This window comes from Rhodnius prolixus, unplaced genomic scaffold (assembly GCF_049639745.1).
Source record: "Rhodnius prolixus isolate KJV_2025 unplaced genomic scaffold, Rpr scaffold_10, whole genome shotgun sequence".
NCBI classification, from domain to species: Eukaryota; Metazoa; Arthropoda; class Insecta; order Hemiptera; family Reduviidae; genus Rhodnius; species Rhodnius prolixus.
In genome coordinates, this window is record NW_027411615.1 from 9,503,875 (window position 1) to 9,518,023 (window position 14,149).

General features: G+C 32.0%; 1 protein-coding gene across 2 annotated transcripts in view; it reads right to left on the reverse strand.

Moving 5' to 3' along the window:
- The window catches only part of LOC141456711 (zinc finger protein rotund-like), a 601,670-nt gene that overhangs the window by 526,635 nt on the left and 60,886 nt on the right, over nucleotides 1-14,149 (reverse strand). The window contains exon 1 of one of the 2 annotated variants that reach the window (XM_074132932.1): nucleotides 9,498-10,022. The exons of the other annotated variant lie outside the window; for it this stretch is intronic. Within the exon in view, the coding sequence (XP_073989033.1) occupies nucleotides 9,498-9,524 (27 nt within the window). The 5' untranslated portion in view covers nucleotides 9,525-10,022. Of the gene's footprint in view, nucleotides 1-9,497; nucleotides 10,023-14,149 lie in introns of those variants that run through there. 2 annotated transcript variants of the gene reach the window in all.

The following is a 14,149-nucleotide window of genomic DNA, read 5'->3' on the forward strand; positions in this document are numbered from 1 at the left end:
ACTGTAATTGCACTCCCTTTACTTTCATACTTTTAATGCAATTCTATGCAGCACGATTCGAAAACTAGCAAATGAATCAAATCAAATGAATTGATTTTACTATTGGAAGCGTTCTTGTTCATTTCTTTGAGTCAAAAATAGACAAAATTATAATAAAATTCATTTACAGGAATGCAACTTCTTGATTTCGAGTTAATCCTATCTTTACTGACTTCATTCTCGATGAGATACTGCGCCTTCATACTTGCTTCCACTCCACATTTACAATAAAATGAGGCTACAGCCATGACAACTTCTTTTTTTGTTGCTGAAGATGTTGAAGATAGAAGAAACAATCTTCTACATGATCTATGTTGTTTATCTAGTGAGATCATCAAACGGAAAATAACCAAGTCCAGAGAGATTATTACCTCAGAAAAGCCTAAATTTAATTGATCAGTCAAGAATGGGGCTCTAACTCTTGGGTGAAACAACTAACCCATGAGGTCCACCATCCTCAAGGAATCTAAGCAAGCAAAAGGATCTCAAGAACAGTCACAGGAAAACAGATAAAACAGATTAGACTCATTACAGACTCTCAGCGAAAAGAATACTGGCGATTTTATTTGTAAGCCGATCAGCAAGGTTTTTAGATTGGCATTCGGCGAATAACAGTCAAAGTGAAGGTTCTAGAAAACTGAAGCATCCAAAACAAAAAAACTCGCTTTTCCGACAGACAAATTAATAACTTTTTACGTGAAAAATTGTGCTTTATTAAAAGACATCTTTATACTGTTACAATTCATTATATTCTCAGTTTGAAAGCAGATAACGTTATCATGAAAAGAAGAGCTACAAAAATTTTTAGCCTTTAAAAAATTGCTGTCGATTGAGATAATTATATTAGCTACAAATCTCTGATCATATTTATACCATTCGCAAAATTCATATCAGCTAATTTCATCAATCAAAGATTAGCATTGACGTAATAGCTTACTTATCAAAACTATTTATTTGAGATAAAAATTCTAGAACTGCAAATCTAGAATCAATAAATTAGTCGCGTTTAATGTAAGTTTGTTCGCATTAAAATTCAGAGAGACTTTAGTGTTTGTCCAAGGATTCAAAATGAATTATTAAGTAAGTAAATAAATAAACCAAAACTGAGAATTTTTTTTTTTTGTTACCTTTTTGAGACAAGACAAAACTGAAGACAAATTTGAAACAAGGGTTGTTCAAAAAATAAGTTTCTTAGCAACACTCAAGTGTACATCATCAAATAGCTGTCTCTTAATTAGTTGATAAATTAGGGAGAATGTTCCGCAATATTTTATATGAGTTATATAAATGAAATTACAGATTAATTGGTCATTTATGTAAATATTTTCGGACCATTACGAGAACAAAATGTATAAATAAGAAAGCAAAAAAACCTTGCTTGCCTCTTGACATCAGGTCCGAGATTAATGTTATCAGTTTACATATTTATTAATAACACTTTTTTTTTTCAAGTAGTAGAAAACATTTTTTACAAGTTAAATTTCATAACGGCTCTGTTGCTTTGAATTATGTGATATTCCAAGCAATTTTTAATGGCCGTTTATTACAGGCAAGCAAAATATTGTGAACGTGTTTAAATCTTCGATATTTAGTTCTAACCAAAAATATCTATTTTTAAAATATCCTGAATAACGAAAAAGTAGTATTTAAAAAATGATACTGTGTATAAATCAGTTAGTAGAACATCTGAAGTGGATGTAGTGCAACTGAAGTTTAAAATATTTCCTAACATTTTCTCAAATACGTTTTTCAGTGAGAGCAGAAGTAAACGTTTAAAGTGCAATTTGTAACCTTTCACTTCCTTATATTAAGACAATTTACTTTAAAAATTGACTACTGGTCCATCTAAAAGAGTTTTCAATGAATTAAACAACTTGATAAACTAACGTATGCTCGTGAACACGTTTTCTTGCAAAACAAACGGTAATTTCTCATACGAAGATAAAAGGAATCCTGGAAAATGATATACCGTTAGAAAGCCCATTAAACAAGGAAACTTGTATAAAAAAGTGCCAGCACCTAGGTCTGATAATGATCACATAAGAGCCTAATGAGTTTTCTTAAAAATTTCGATTACTTTTATTTTCCCAGTTTCCGGAGGAAGATTGAGGCTGTTTGGAGAATGACTTATGCTTCGAAATGATGTCAATTTTTAGAAAATTTATCTGTCTTTCTAACCGTGTTATCAGAATCGAATTCGGACTAAAACTTTCTGAGTAATAACATTTTTATTGCAAAAAAAAGTAATGATTTTAGAAAAAAAAAATTAAAGTGACGTCACTCAAGAACAGTGGACAATATGAAGTTGGCCAATACGTCATTGAAGTCCACTTCAGATGTACTACACACAGTAGGCCTATGGACAACTGGTTCACCCTGTATATTCGTTTGGAACTGTCAGGAAGTTAGCAATCCATATCCGGAAAGGAATCACTTTACTTTACACTATTCTGGGCTCTTAAAACTGTTCGGTAGGACAGTTGAATGAGGGTTGATTGTCTAAAACAGCACAAAAAAGTGTAACGTTGAAAAACACCCAACTTTGACAATTTTTTTCTCTTTTACTAATTTTCTTTATAATATATGGCAAATCTTCGTTTTAAACTGCAATTTTTTTGGCAACAACCTGGGTCTAATCGAGGTCCAAATTGACTCATTAAAAAGCAAATATCCAAAACGCTTGCTTGTTGGAACTCCATTTCTACTGCTAACTTTTTTTTGGTGAAGGCCTATAATTAGAGTCAACCTCCTGGTCCATACACCATCTTGTTCTAACACCGAGCAAACCTTCGAATGAACCAAATAAACGTCTGACGGAAAAGCCATCGTACCTTAACTTAACGAGTATCTCGTTAAGAGATCAAGTAAATTGAATTAATGTTCAATGGAAAGTATGGATTCAGTTCAAAGGGTGCAGAAATATTTGTAGTGTACAACTAATTGGATTTAGTAAACCCACAGACCAAATCTAACTTAAATACTTGGGAAGCAAAATGGGCCCACAAAAATGGGTACAAGGCTACTTTTTAACTAATTCCAGGGATTCTCACAGCTCACATCACTGGACCACAATACTTCAATATTAATTTTTTTTAAATTGATTCTTAAAATGATTTTTAGAGAATAAATATTTCCGGAGTTATTCTATATTTTATTAAAGGTGTGAGACTTCTTTATTCCGGTCACTTTCGAGAACTCCACACTATTATTGTGTAAAAACCTCACCAAAGAGTTATAGTAATTAGTTTCACCTAGAGTAGAAGCGTAACTTCCACCAATTTCTCTGACATTTCCATTAAAAAGGAAAAACTGACAAGGTGGATTTCACTTTTGAAAAGATTTAGAATACAATTTTCGTATGAAGAATGAAAATCATTTTTTTAGTCACTCAGTTGTCACTTTAAATGTTCGAATTCTCAATAAAAGAACTGTGAACATATTTCTAGCGATATTTGCATAGTTAAATTAACAAAGCGGTCGTGGTCTCATTAGAGATCTTTAATTATTTAAAATAAAGATATACATATTAATTCTAACTTAAAAGAAAAGATCATCTGAAGTTAGTCCATTAAATGAGTGTCCCTATATTGAAAACAATGAAGATTACCTTTCAAGTAAACTGAATTATTGGCATAATTACAGTTAAAGATAAATATCAAACATCAACGAAGTAGGAAAGAGATTAGCTCGCTTAGTAGCTTATTGGATGCGCATGCGGAGGATCCCGGGTTCGAATCCAGCTGCTAGCCCACTAAGTTTTTCTCTATCTAAATGCTTTTTGCTGCTCACTTTCTGGTGTTGTACAGTGTTGTCGCCAGTAACGAGATAACACACACTATTCAAAAGGCAGTGCACTGAATGAATAAAAAAATATTTCTAAAAAAAAAACAACTAAATAATAAATCTTGTCTCCAACTGTTCAATTAATAATTATCGATTAAGTTTTTTTCTAGATTGCCTTAACTTTTTTAACACCTCTATACTCCAGCGTTAGAATTGGAGAAGAAGAGAACTGAAAAATTAGTGGAGGAGAAAACAGTAATTTTCAACTTCTACTTTAAAAGTATTGTGAACTCCTTGAAACGAATCAAGGCAACCAAATCATTCGATTTCAATAGCATTAATTAAAAACAAAAGAAATAGCCACCGAAATCCCGAATTATGAAACAAAAATTAAACTAAAGTAACCTATCAGAAGACCATATTTATAACCTATTGTGTTTGTAAAAGATACAACATCCAATTGATTTTAAAGCGTTATTACGATTATGTTATCATCAAGCACTATTTACCAGATAAATGCCAACGATATGTAGACCCGTTGTGTGTTGCATTGTTGTTACTTTCATTTAAGTAGCTGTAACCTTCATTGTTGCATGTGTGCAACGATTATCTTTGTTTTTTTCTGTAGTTTTATAACATGTCTTTTTATTCTTAATATCATTTTTTAAACTATTATTATTCTATTATGTCTTCTTCCGTGTCAGTACAGATCGAATTGCCAGGTTTTCTTTGTCTAGGAATTTTGGAGTTTAATTCTTCTATTTTATGGAGTAACAATAAAAACATTGTGACCTCGATTAACTAAATTCATGTAACCTTAAATGGTAACTGCAAACTTACTTTTATTTAGACTATCTAAAAATCTTATATTGGGGTAAATATAATATGTATATATAGGTTTCATGACCGAAAATTATTCAATTAAGGATTCAAAATCGGTCAAATAAAAACAACAACTCGTCTTTTTGCGAACGTTTCGACAAATATATAACAGTTTCTGTAACTCAACCAACCCGCATAGCCCCGCCCTGAAGAAGACAATATATTTGACGAAACGTTGGCAAAAAGACGAGTTGTTGTTTTTTATTTGGGCCTATTCCTCGCCAATTTTGAATCCTTAATTGGTAAATATAATAGTTTAAATTAAAACGGTATAATTGTCCGTGGCTACTTACTTTGAAATTGGCCGTCTACTTGGGATTAACCTGTAACGGCACCTAGTTACTGCACCCCAAAGGGTCCAGAGTGCTTGTATAAGAATATGGACGCCAGTAAATTGTGTAGTAGTGTGAGAGAGAATATGGTGTTGAGCTACGGTTTGCCCGTGGGTTTGCTGTACCCAAAATAGTCGCACGCATAAACTATTTCTGCTGACTATAGTTTGAGATATCATTGAGACGTCAAGATCTCTTAAGAAACAGGATAGTCTACTTCACCCTGCGGGACGACAGTACCCATTTTTCGGCCAACTAAAATCTCCCAGCAGAATACTGCTTTGTTTTATGCTAACCTTAGAAAACGTACTTGTTGCAAAATCAGTCCAATAAAAGCTATAGCTCTAAAAACTATCATTGCTCCTAAACATTTTAAGCAGCCTACATTTACCTACAACTCTACTTCAATTAGACGATAAAAAATGTTATAATTACACGGTATAGTTACTTTTATGTTCAAAAATAGCATATTTCTTAGAGCAAGTCACAGATATATTATGATTTCGAATCTCCTTCTGCAAGCGCAGCAGGACGCTCAGCCATCTATTAATTTTTCATTATTTCATCTCTACTAAAACATTTGTTAATTGCAAATAGTGAAGCTTGCTTTGGTTAATTTTGTAAGCAGTTTCCGCTTCACGCTTCATATTTAACTACAACTAAGTGAACTCATTTTGAATAAAACGTCTTTATCTCTATTTTAATTTTAACTACACTAAGTTTTTCCAAATCATAAAACATTTCTTTAACAACAATAGAGTAAAATATGGATATCAATTCAAACAAAAAGTCAAATTTGGGTGTTTTTAATGAACAGAATGCTTAATTATTTATTTGATTTTTTTAAGTTTTTAATTTTTATAAAATTTTGAAAATAAGCTTTAATAATCTAATGTAAAATTAAAACTAAGGAATATATTGCTTATATTTTGTACGATTTTAAAGCTCTATAAGAAGTAAGATAAATTTAATCTTCAAAAAAAAGTCTAAAATTAGTTAAAAAAATTCTATAGCGACTCTTATAAACCTCAGAAATTATACAGTCCTCTTTAAAGTATACAAAGAATAAACGGATGTCTTGTTTTGGATAAGCTAGCGATTTGCCTTCCGGAACCCTTACTTTTGAAGGCTTTCTTTCTGGATTAGGTAGGGCGCGGACTATTGGAATAGTTATGGAATATCAGCTAAGTGACTGAATTATTCGCAGGGATTAGCCGAGATCCCCAAAGAGATAGGTAATCCACTATTCTAGTGGGGAAGAAGTCATCAATGAAATAATCTAAGGTGAAATCTAATATAAATAAAAATATTACGATGTAAAAACGTACTCAGTGGGGGTCTGTTAACCATCACCAAGAGGATTATCAAGTATTTAAATTCAAATCTTCAAAGGAGTATCTTTAAAACTTAAAACACGATAAAAACTATTTAAAATTGATCATTAAATAGAACTTATAATTCAATATTAATTGAATCATCCACAACCTCAATGGGTTTTTTGGTAATTCTCGGACTTTTATAACTATGAACTTGATATTAACATTTAAGGAACCTTTTAAATCCATCTACCAAACTTAGATTTCCATTGAAACCCTATTATTAATTAGTAGTTCAGAAAAAGTCCCTAATAAACTGCTCAATCATGGTTGAAAGTGATAATAAAAAACAAGGTAATTATCGTAGCAATATCGTATGCAAATTACAAAGAAACAAATTTAAATGAAAATGGGTTTCAAATATAAAATCATTTATTGATAAATAGATGATCAGATTATCATCATATTTAGCAATGCTCACAAAAAATTGCATCATAAATAAAAACGTATTATCTTTATGATATGATTATTTTAATAAAAATAATTTAGGTTAGATAAAATTCTAGGCCCTCCAGAAATATCCAATAGTTTCACAATCTGCAAAGTAATCGCCCATTTTTTAAATGAAGTCTTCTTAACCAACGCAGTTTGCAAATAAAAAGAAGGACCTTCAAATAATGAAGAATGGTGAAGACAAAAAGTAGTTCTTTGAAGAAAACGCTTGCTGCTATTTTTAGTTTTAAAAGTCCTTTAAAGAGATTAGATGAAGAAAAACCTACACAAACAAGTTTTTGGATTTACAGGTAAAAAAAAGTTTGTAGTTTTTTTATTACAAAAAAAAATAGAAAATCCAATCGATTTGTGGATCGACTGCACAATCGACTGCGGATTGTGCAAAAATGAAAGTTCAATAAAATCCAAAAACTTCGAATTAATGTTTAGAATTTGCCCAGTAAAGTGTGCGAATTATTTTCATTAAAATAATAAACCAAAATTCCTCCTTTAATTACCTATAAATTAAAGATATTTTACTATCTCAATTTAGTTATCGTATTTTACCTTCAAAGCTTTCATTGATTAGAGAGAACTAAGATTACAGATTCTTACAGCAGTAGCAAAATTTAAGTTTTAGCTTTACAAAAATGTGCACAGGAAGTCTATTTTTTAAAAAGATAATAAATAACTTTCTTTTCATTCATTTTCTCAAAATTTTAAATAAATAAATAGAATGGTGTAAATACATCAATTTCTCCTACTTCAATTCTCAATTAAATTTAGATTGTAATTGATTGGGTTTTTTTTCAGATACTCTCAAGATTTAAATTTAATTTTTATCAACATTATTCAGATTGTATAACAGGAAATGACATTGTAAGGGGTCCCTCCTTTCGATCACAGAATACCCTAAATAGAAGTTAAGTCAAAAAGTATTGATTTATTTATGTGTAAAAAATTTAGAGACAACTTAATAGAAATTTTAGAAAAAGTCTCGGAAATCAGTGATAAATCTGGAAGGGGTGCTTCCGGATACTGGATTTTTGTTAATAAATCAAAAAATTTAGCAACGATTTACTGATTTTTGCAAAGTTGTAAGGCGCTTAACTCGATTAAATTTGATCGAGAATTAGTTGAGTTACACAATTTACTCTCTGAAATCTATCAAATCTTTTCTTCTGACCAAATTATGTGTAACCAGGAAAATAAAGTCGAAAGAACTGGATATATTAAGAGATTTCTCTTAAATTTTTATATTGAATAATGGATACTATAAAATAATTAGACATAACTTCTTGTCTAAAGAATTATTTTTAGCAGAATGCAATCCAGCAAGCTTACCGTAAATTCTGCTTTAATTTTAGCAGCCATTTAAAGGTAACAGTCGAAGTGATTAACCTTAGAACAGTCTAACCGTTAACTAAGCTACTTTTCTACTAAAGGCAGTAAACTAACAAAATCTTATCTTTTGCACACAGGCAAAAAGTTCAAAAATATTTGATAGTCCTTTATTTCGAGTACATATAATTACTAATTTATAGTTAGATTTGTGATTTGATGTTCTGTAAGGCGAAACAACACACAAATCTACCAAATAAATACTTTTTATTATAAAAATATAATCCTGCAATGTAACTGTAGAACCATTTTTTTCGATCTCATAGGACACTATAACATGTATCTCTGGGACAACTAAAATTCGAAACTCTGGACGAAAACTGTATTTTTCTCTAAGAATGGGGGTAAGCGGATGTTAAGAAACCCAAGCGTAAGTGCGTAATTAGGTATTTAGTGCGTTTTAATTTTAAAAAAAGAAAAGAAAAAAGTCGTCAATACCAAGTATTATTTACAAAATATTTGATTAATTGAAAAAAGGTAATTTTAAATTAATGGTAGCGTGCAAACTACAGCAGAAACTACAAATTTCATCTCAGCATGATACTTTTCGACTTTAGATAAACTTTTCCCATTTAAACGGAAAAACCATTAAGAAGTTGGAGGAAAAATAATACGACACTGGATTTATTTTCATCAAAAGAATTTAATATTCTCATATTGAACATTTGGATGGCAACAATTAAAAAAAATCAGAAGCAGTGAGCTATAAAGACTGCAAGAACCTCTGCTGATGGATGAAGATTGGAGGCTTCGAGTCCAACATCGAAACTGACCAATCCAAACTAAGAAGCAGAAGTTTAATCAAAGAAGTACAGAAATTATTTGGGCACCTAATTATTAGAAATTACATCTTACAAGTTATTCTAAAAATAAAAGAATTCTATAAAGATGAGAAGTTTTTCAATAAATTTAAAAAGCAATGAATAAGTTGAAGGTTGAATTTTGATAAGAATAAAAAAATGGTCAATATTTTCAATTGGGATTAATAATTAAAACATCTCATAGTGACTACAGGAATTTAACGATAAGAACATATCAAAAGGTTTAAAAAATTTGTAATATGCGTCAATATGAATTATGGGGAACCAACTGATAAGGGAGATCCTAATGGTAAGGAAAAAACACTTGTTGCTTATGGATTATGGATTGTAATTATTATTAGTTTTTTTTTCTCTTTTAATTTATTTATATTAAAATTATGCATTAAATTTTGGCAGAATTATAGAATGCTAAATTTTTTATAATTGCTTACCATAACAGCGGTTTGAATGAATGACATCAACTGTTTACAAACACAACTCCATTATTATTATCCGCACGCAAGATTGTTACAATTTGACAAAATTTTGGAATAATAGCTCATGGAAAATTAATTAATAAAACACAAATAATAATAGCACAACGACACGAGAAACAAAAGTAAACTGAACTAGAACCATCATTATCACAAACACCTCGAGCGTTTCCGCGATAACAATCTCCTACTGTGGTAATCACAAAAACGTCACCGATTATTTAATAATAATTAAAAAAATAAAAATTAAACTGTTCCAATGATAACAATAATATCAAATCTATTTTGATTAATTAAGCTACAGCCTTACGAACTTTTTCTTTTCTGTGATTGTGTTAAATGATAATAAAGATACAAAACTACAAAAGTTAAAAAAAATAAAAAATGAAATAAAAAAAAAAAAACTAAAATTTAAAATAAGCGAACAAAAAGCAAATAGAAACGCGAGTTAAAGTTGGCGGGGTTTGTAGAAACACTCGATATATGGGCGAGAAGTTAGTGCGCAGATGCTGTTTGCCGCGCGCATTAGTTGTTGATCGTGCCGTTGACTGAGTGGAGCGTAAGTGGGGAAGTACATGCCAGCGCTTTCTATACGCTACTCTGTCAACTAATATTGTGGAGCTGTGCTTCTCCCACTGAACCGCTTTGGCGCGCTGGAGCGCCTATTTTTTGAATGAAATATCGCGATGGGTTTTTTTTTAACGCAAAATTTTCTACTTTTGATTTACAGATAATTAAAAAAAAAAAATCATCAATATTTTGACGTATTTCTAACTACTAAGCAAAAAAAATACAACGGAATATTTATTTTTTTTTAAAGGACTTTTACAGTTTTCTTAGACCGTTCTTTCACTACGTCGGTGGCGGTAAGGAAGGCCGAGCCGAGACTGAAGTATCAATGGAAGTGGCTAAGTGAGGGTCCAGTTTTTTAAAGTGACGAGGTGGAGGGAGGCGCAGTGACGCGCGGCCACCATATCGCTATGACTGCCACAATGCCATATCGCAGCTCTACTAAACATTCATGCTATCACTATCAGCTAACCTGCAAGTGACATGTGCATTGTTGCCAACTTAAAAGATTGCAATACCATTAAATAAGTGTATGTCATACATTATTCAAAGTTTAGAGTGTATTTCCTAGTTATTTATTATTGTATAGCTTTATTTGTTCCTAATATTTTACTGGCACTTGTCCAAAAGTAAAGCTTAACTTACAAATACATATGTTAACGAAATGCTGGGGAAAAAAAAAGAATTCACAACAACATATTTGTTTCTTTGGGGATGGAGGTTAGGGAGAGAAGATTAATGCTGGGAAGTAGAGGAAAAACTGAAGCCTAGAAGCCTATTTATATGGGCAAAAGCCTGAATGTTATGGGATAAAAAAATTAGAAGGATCACTAGAGGCAGAAGCGTTATGTTGCCATGTTTTATTTAATTTTTTTAAGCGCGCCAAAATTTGAGTTTATGGGCGCCTAGATCCTTTTGCAGAGTACAATCGATCTCCGTGATCTCTCGTTACATAAAACAGTATCCATCACCTGACAGAGAATGTAAATATTTCCTAAAATTATTGCTAATATTATTATTTTCATTCTAAAGTTTCCCAGGTTCTTGGCTAAAGTGGCGGCACCTAAGTTATTGAAAGTCATTCTTGGCCAACTCCCAGATCCAATCAGGTGATACGCATGTACACACGTTAATCACCATCTTCTGCAATTGCAGAAATCCTTTTTCCAACCATAGTACCCGGATAGTTTCTTCGAAATAGAATGGGGACTAGATTGAGAGCAAATAGTACCGTCATCGACACTATAACTCTCTTTCTACGTATTTTCTCCGATTGTCAATCTCTTTCAGCGTTTCTCGTTGGATACAGTAACTAAGGCAGAAATAATAGGCACCACAACATCTACAATGTATTCCAACCGAGCTGCTTTTTCGAAACACCGAATTGGTTTCTAGTTCGTCAAGATTTCTACTTTTTCTGTTTCTTTCACCTGCTTTTATCGCCAGACAACTTAGACCATCCGCTACGGGCAACTCTAAAAGTCCACTAGTGATAGTAAAATAAAAATTATCTGATTAAATAATTAGGTGCTCAGCCAATGTTACAATAGAATGTGGCTCGCGCCATGATGCAAAATGTTCTTTATGAAAGTTGGTTTTAAGTTTCAGTAACTTCTAGTGTACTTCTTCACGAATTGGTGGTAAGAGTGCTATCTTGTTGTAATATTGGCGGACTGTGATGACACCAACATAGATCAACCAACTTTCTTATGGTAAATCTAGGTTCTTGAACCCAACCATAAAAACGTGAATGATAACTTATGTGTGAAGGAAGGGCTTGGCTAAGTAGAGGCGACATTGGACCGATCCGTTTAAGTCCACCCGCTTGCCCTTAGGTTTTTTGATATTGGGGTTCTTTTCTAGCTCACAGACTAGTGATAAACCAAGTACACTGGTTAGACTACAGTCTGTACTAAGAGATCTCTGTTAGGAGCACTAAATGGTTTCGAGAGTTGTTGCGCTGATGTACTTCATATAATAATAATGCTTTAAAAAACAGAATACTAAGTGGGGAAAAATACTGTACTTACAGCTAACGCTGGAATTAATAGACGAAACTAAAGTTGCAACATTTACCTGTAAACATAAAACAACAATTTAGAATGCAACAAACAATTAATTAATATTAATTTATTGAATAAAAGAGCATTTCATTTTGCTAATTATTAATATCAGTTTACTCTGTTTCAATGGAAATAATTTTCATCATTTTATTTTGTGTTAATATTATTTATTTGAAGTTTACAGCTGCAGAACCACAATAGTCCTGCAAATAATGAAATTTTTCGCATGTAAATGATGATATTTGGCATGGAATAACGCAGTTAAGTTTATTATGGATTATTCTTTTAGGAACACAATATGGAGCAGTTATTCGAGGTATTTTTTTATAGTTAGAATATTATTCGGGGGAAGAATTTTATACTGTAATGATTGGTGGCGGTAGATATTGGAATACTTGACTAACCCCCTAAACTTCTAGTCCTTAAGTAAAATATCGGTTTCAATACTGCGTTGCATTATGTTGTCCGTGAAAGACTCTTGGTACGGAAAACCATCTTCACTTGGAATGGTGTAGTAAGCCCTAGCTGACACCAGGAGGGTGCGGAGAAACCGTAAGTCATGAGCTGGGCCAGTGACCATTCTAGGCCTTATGTAGGAGATATAGTCTCTCTACGACTAAATGGTACCACGGGATCGCGAGTCAGCTCGTCGGAGTTTTGTCTCCAAGCTCACGAGTTGAGAAAAGGTTTCGTGGTGGTCGAGGTATTGCAATGATGGTGGTGGAGTCCCCATGATCTATTGTGTAGGAGGAGGATGGTTGGTTTGTCTTCGGAAATAGATGCACCACCTTCTAAGTCTCCACAAGAACATGTCCGTGAAAGACCGAAATTTGTGATTCACTCGATGAATGTTGAGATTCATCTCATCGCTTGGTGTATATCCGAATATTTGGTTTAAGTTGTTGCAATAGGATTGTATAACATCAATCACATAATTAACTTTATTATCGGTATTATTTTCTTTTCTCATTTAGAATCTAATTTCGTTTTTAAGCTTGTTTATTTACATGTGCTGTCACTTAACCTTTCTGCTAATTTTATATATATCATATTTTTAATAAACTATGATTTAAAAACGTAAAAAGAATATTTTTATACCAATTATAAACTTAATTATGTGACTGACTTTATACGATCCTATTTATTGCAACAACTTAAACCAAATATTCGGTCATTCACAGACATATTTGGTAAATCTCAATTTCGATCTTTTAAGACAAATATTACTTTAAAAAATAAGTGATTTAGGGGCTTCGAATAATCAAAGAGAAAGTTCGGAACCCGTTTTCATCAAATTTTGCCCTAAATTTGGTTTCTTTCTGTTCTCTTTAATGAGTTGAGTGTTACATATTTATCAATAGAAAATATAATGGTTTATCACAAACATTCGCTTTGAAGTAATTGAACGAACTACTAATCTAATTTAATGAAACGGAAGTTCTTCATTCTGTCAATGAACACTTGATAATTTTATCATATTTAAACAATGATAAGATAGTAAAGTAATGTCATTAAATTGGATAGGTCATGCTGAACTCGTGGCAAAATAAACGGCAAAGCGATTCCTCTCTTTTTTAAGGTTAAAATTTTCATTATATGAGTAATGAACTTACTAATAAATCTGTGAGGCACTCACACGTCTTTCTCTTATACTTACGGTAGTAAGTGATATTCTAGCTTCCGCGAAATCGGTGCTTTAGGCAGCACATTTATTGCGGAGTAACTGGGTTACGTGGATAGCTACAGTTTTTCGAGCTAAAGGAATGAAAGAAATTAACCTGTAATTTCGTAATGATAAGAGAAATTATTCATCGAGAGAGAGCAAAAAAAAAAGAAAGAGAAATGAGAGAGTATTCTGGCGATAATCGACAGTTTTATGATTACAGTATCGATCTAATGGCCCCATCTAGATATGAGTGTAATCAGATGAAATCAAACTCTCGTTTTGATGTCCAACTGTAAACTATAAAGACGAGA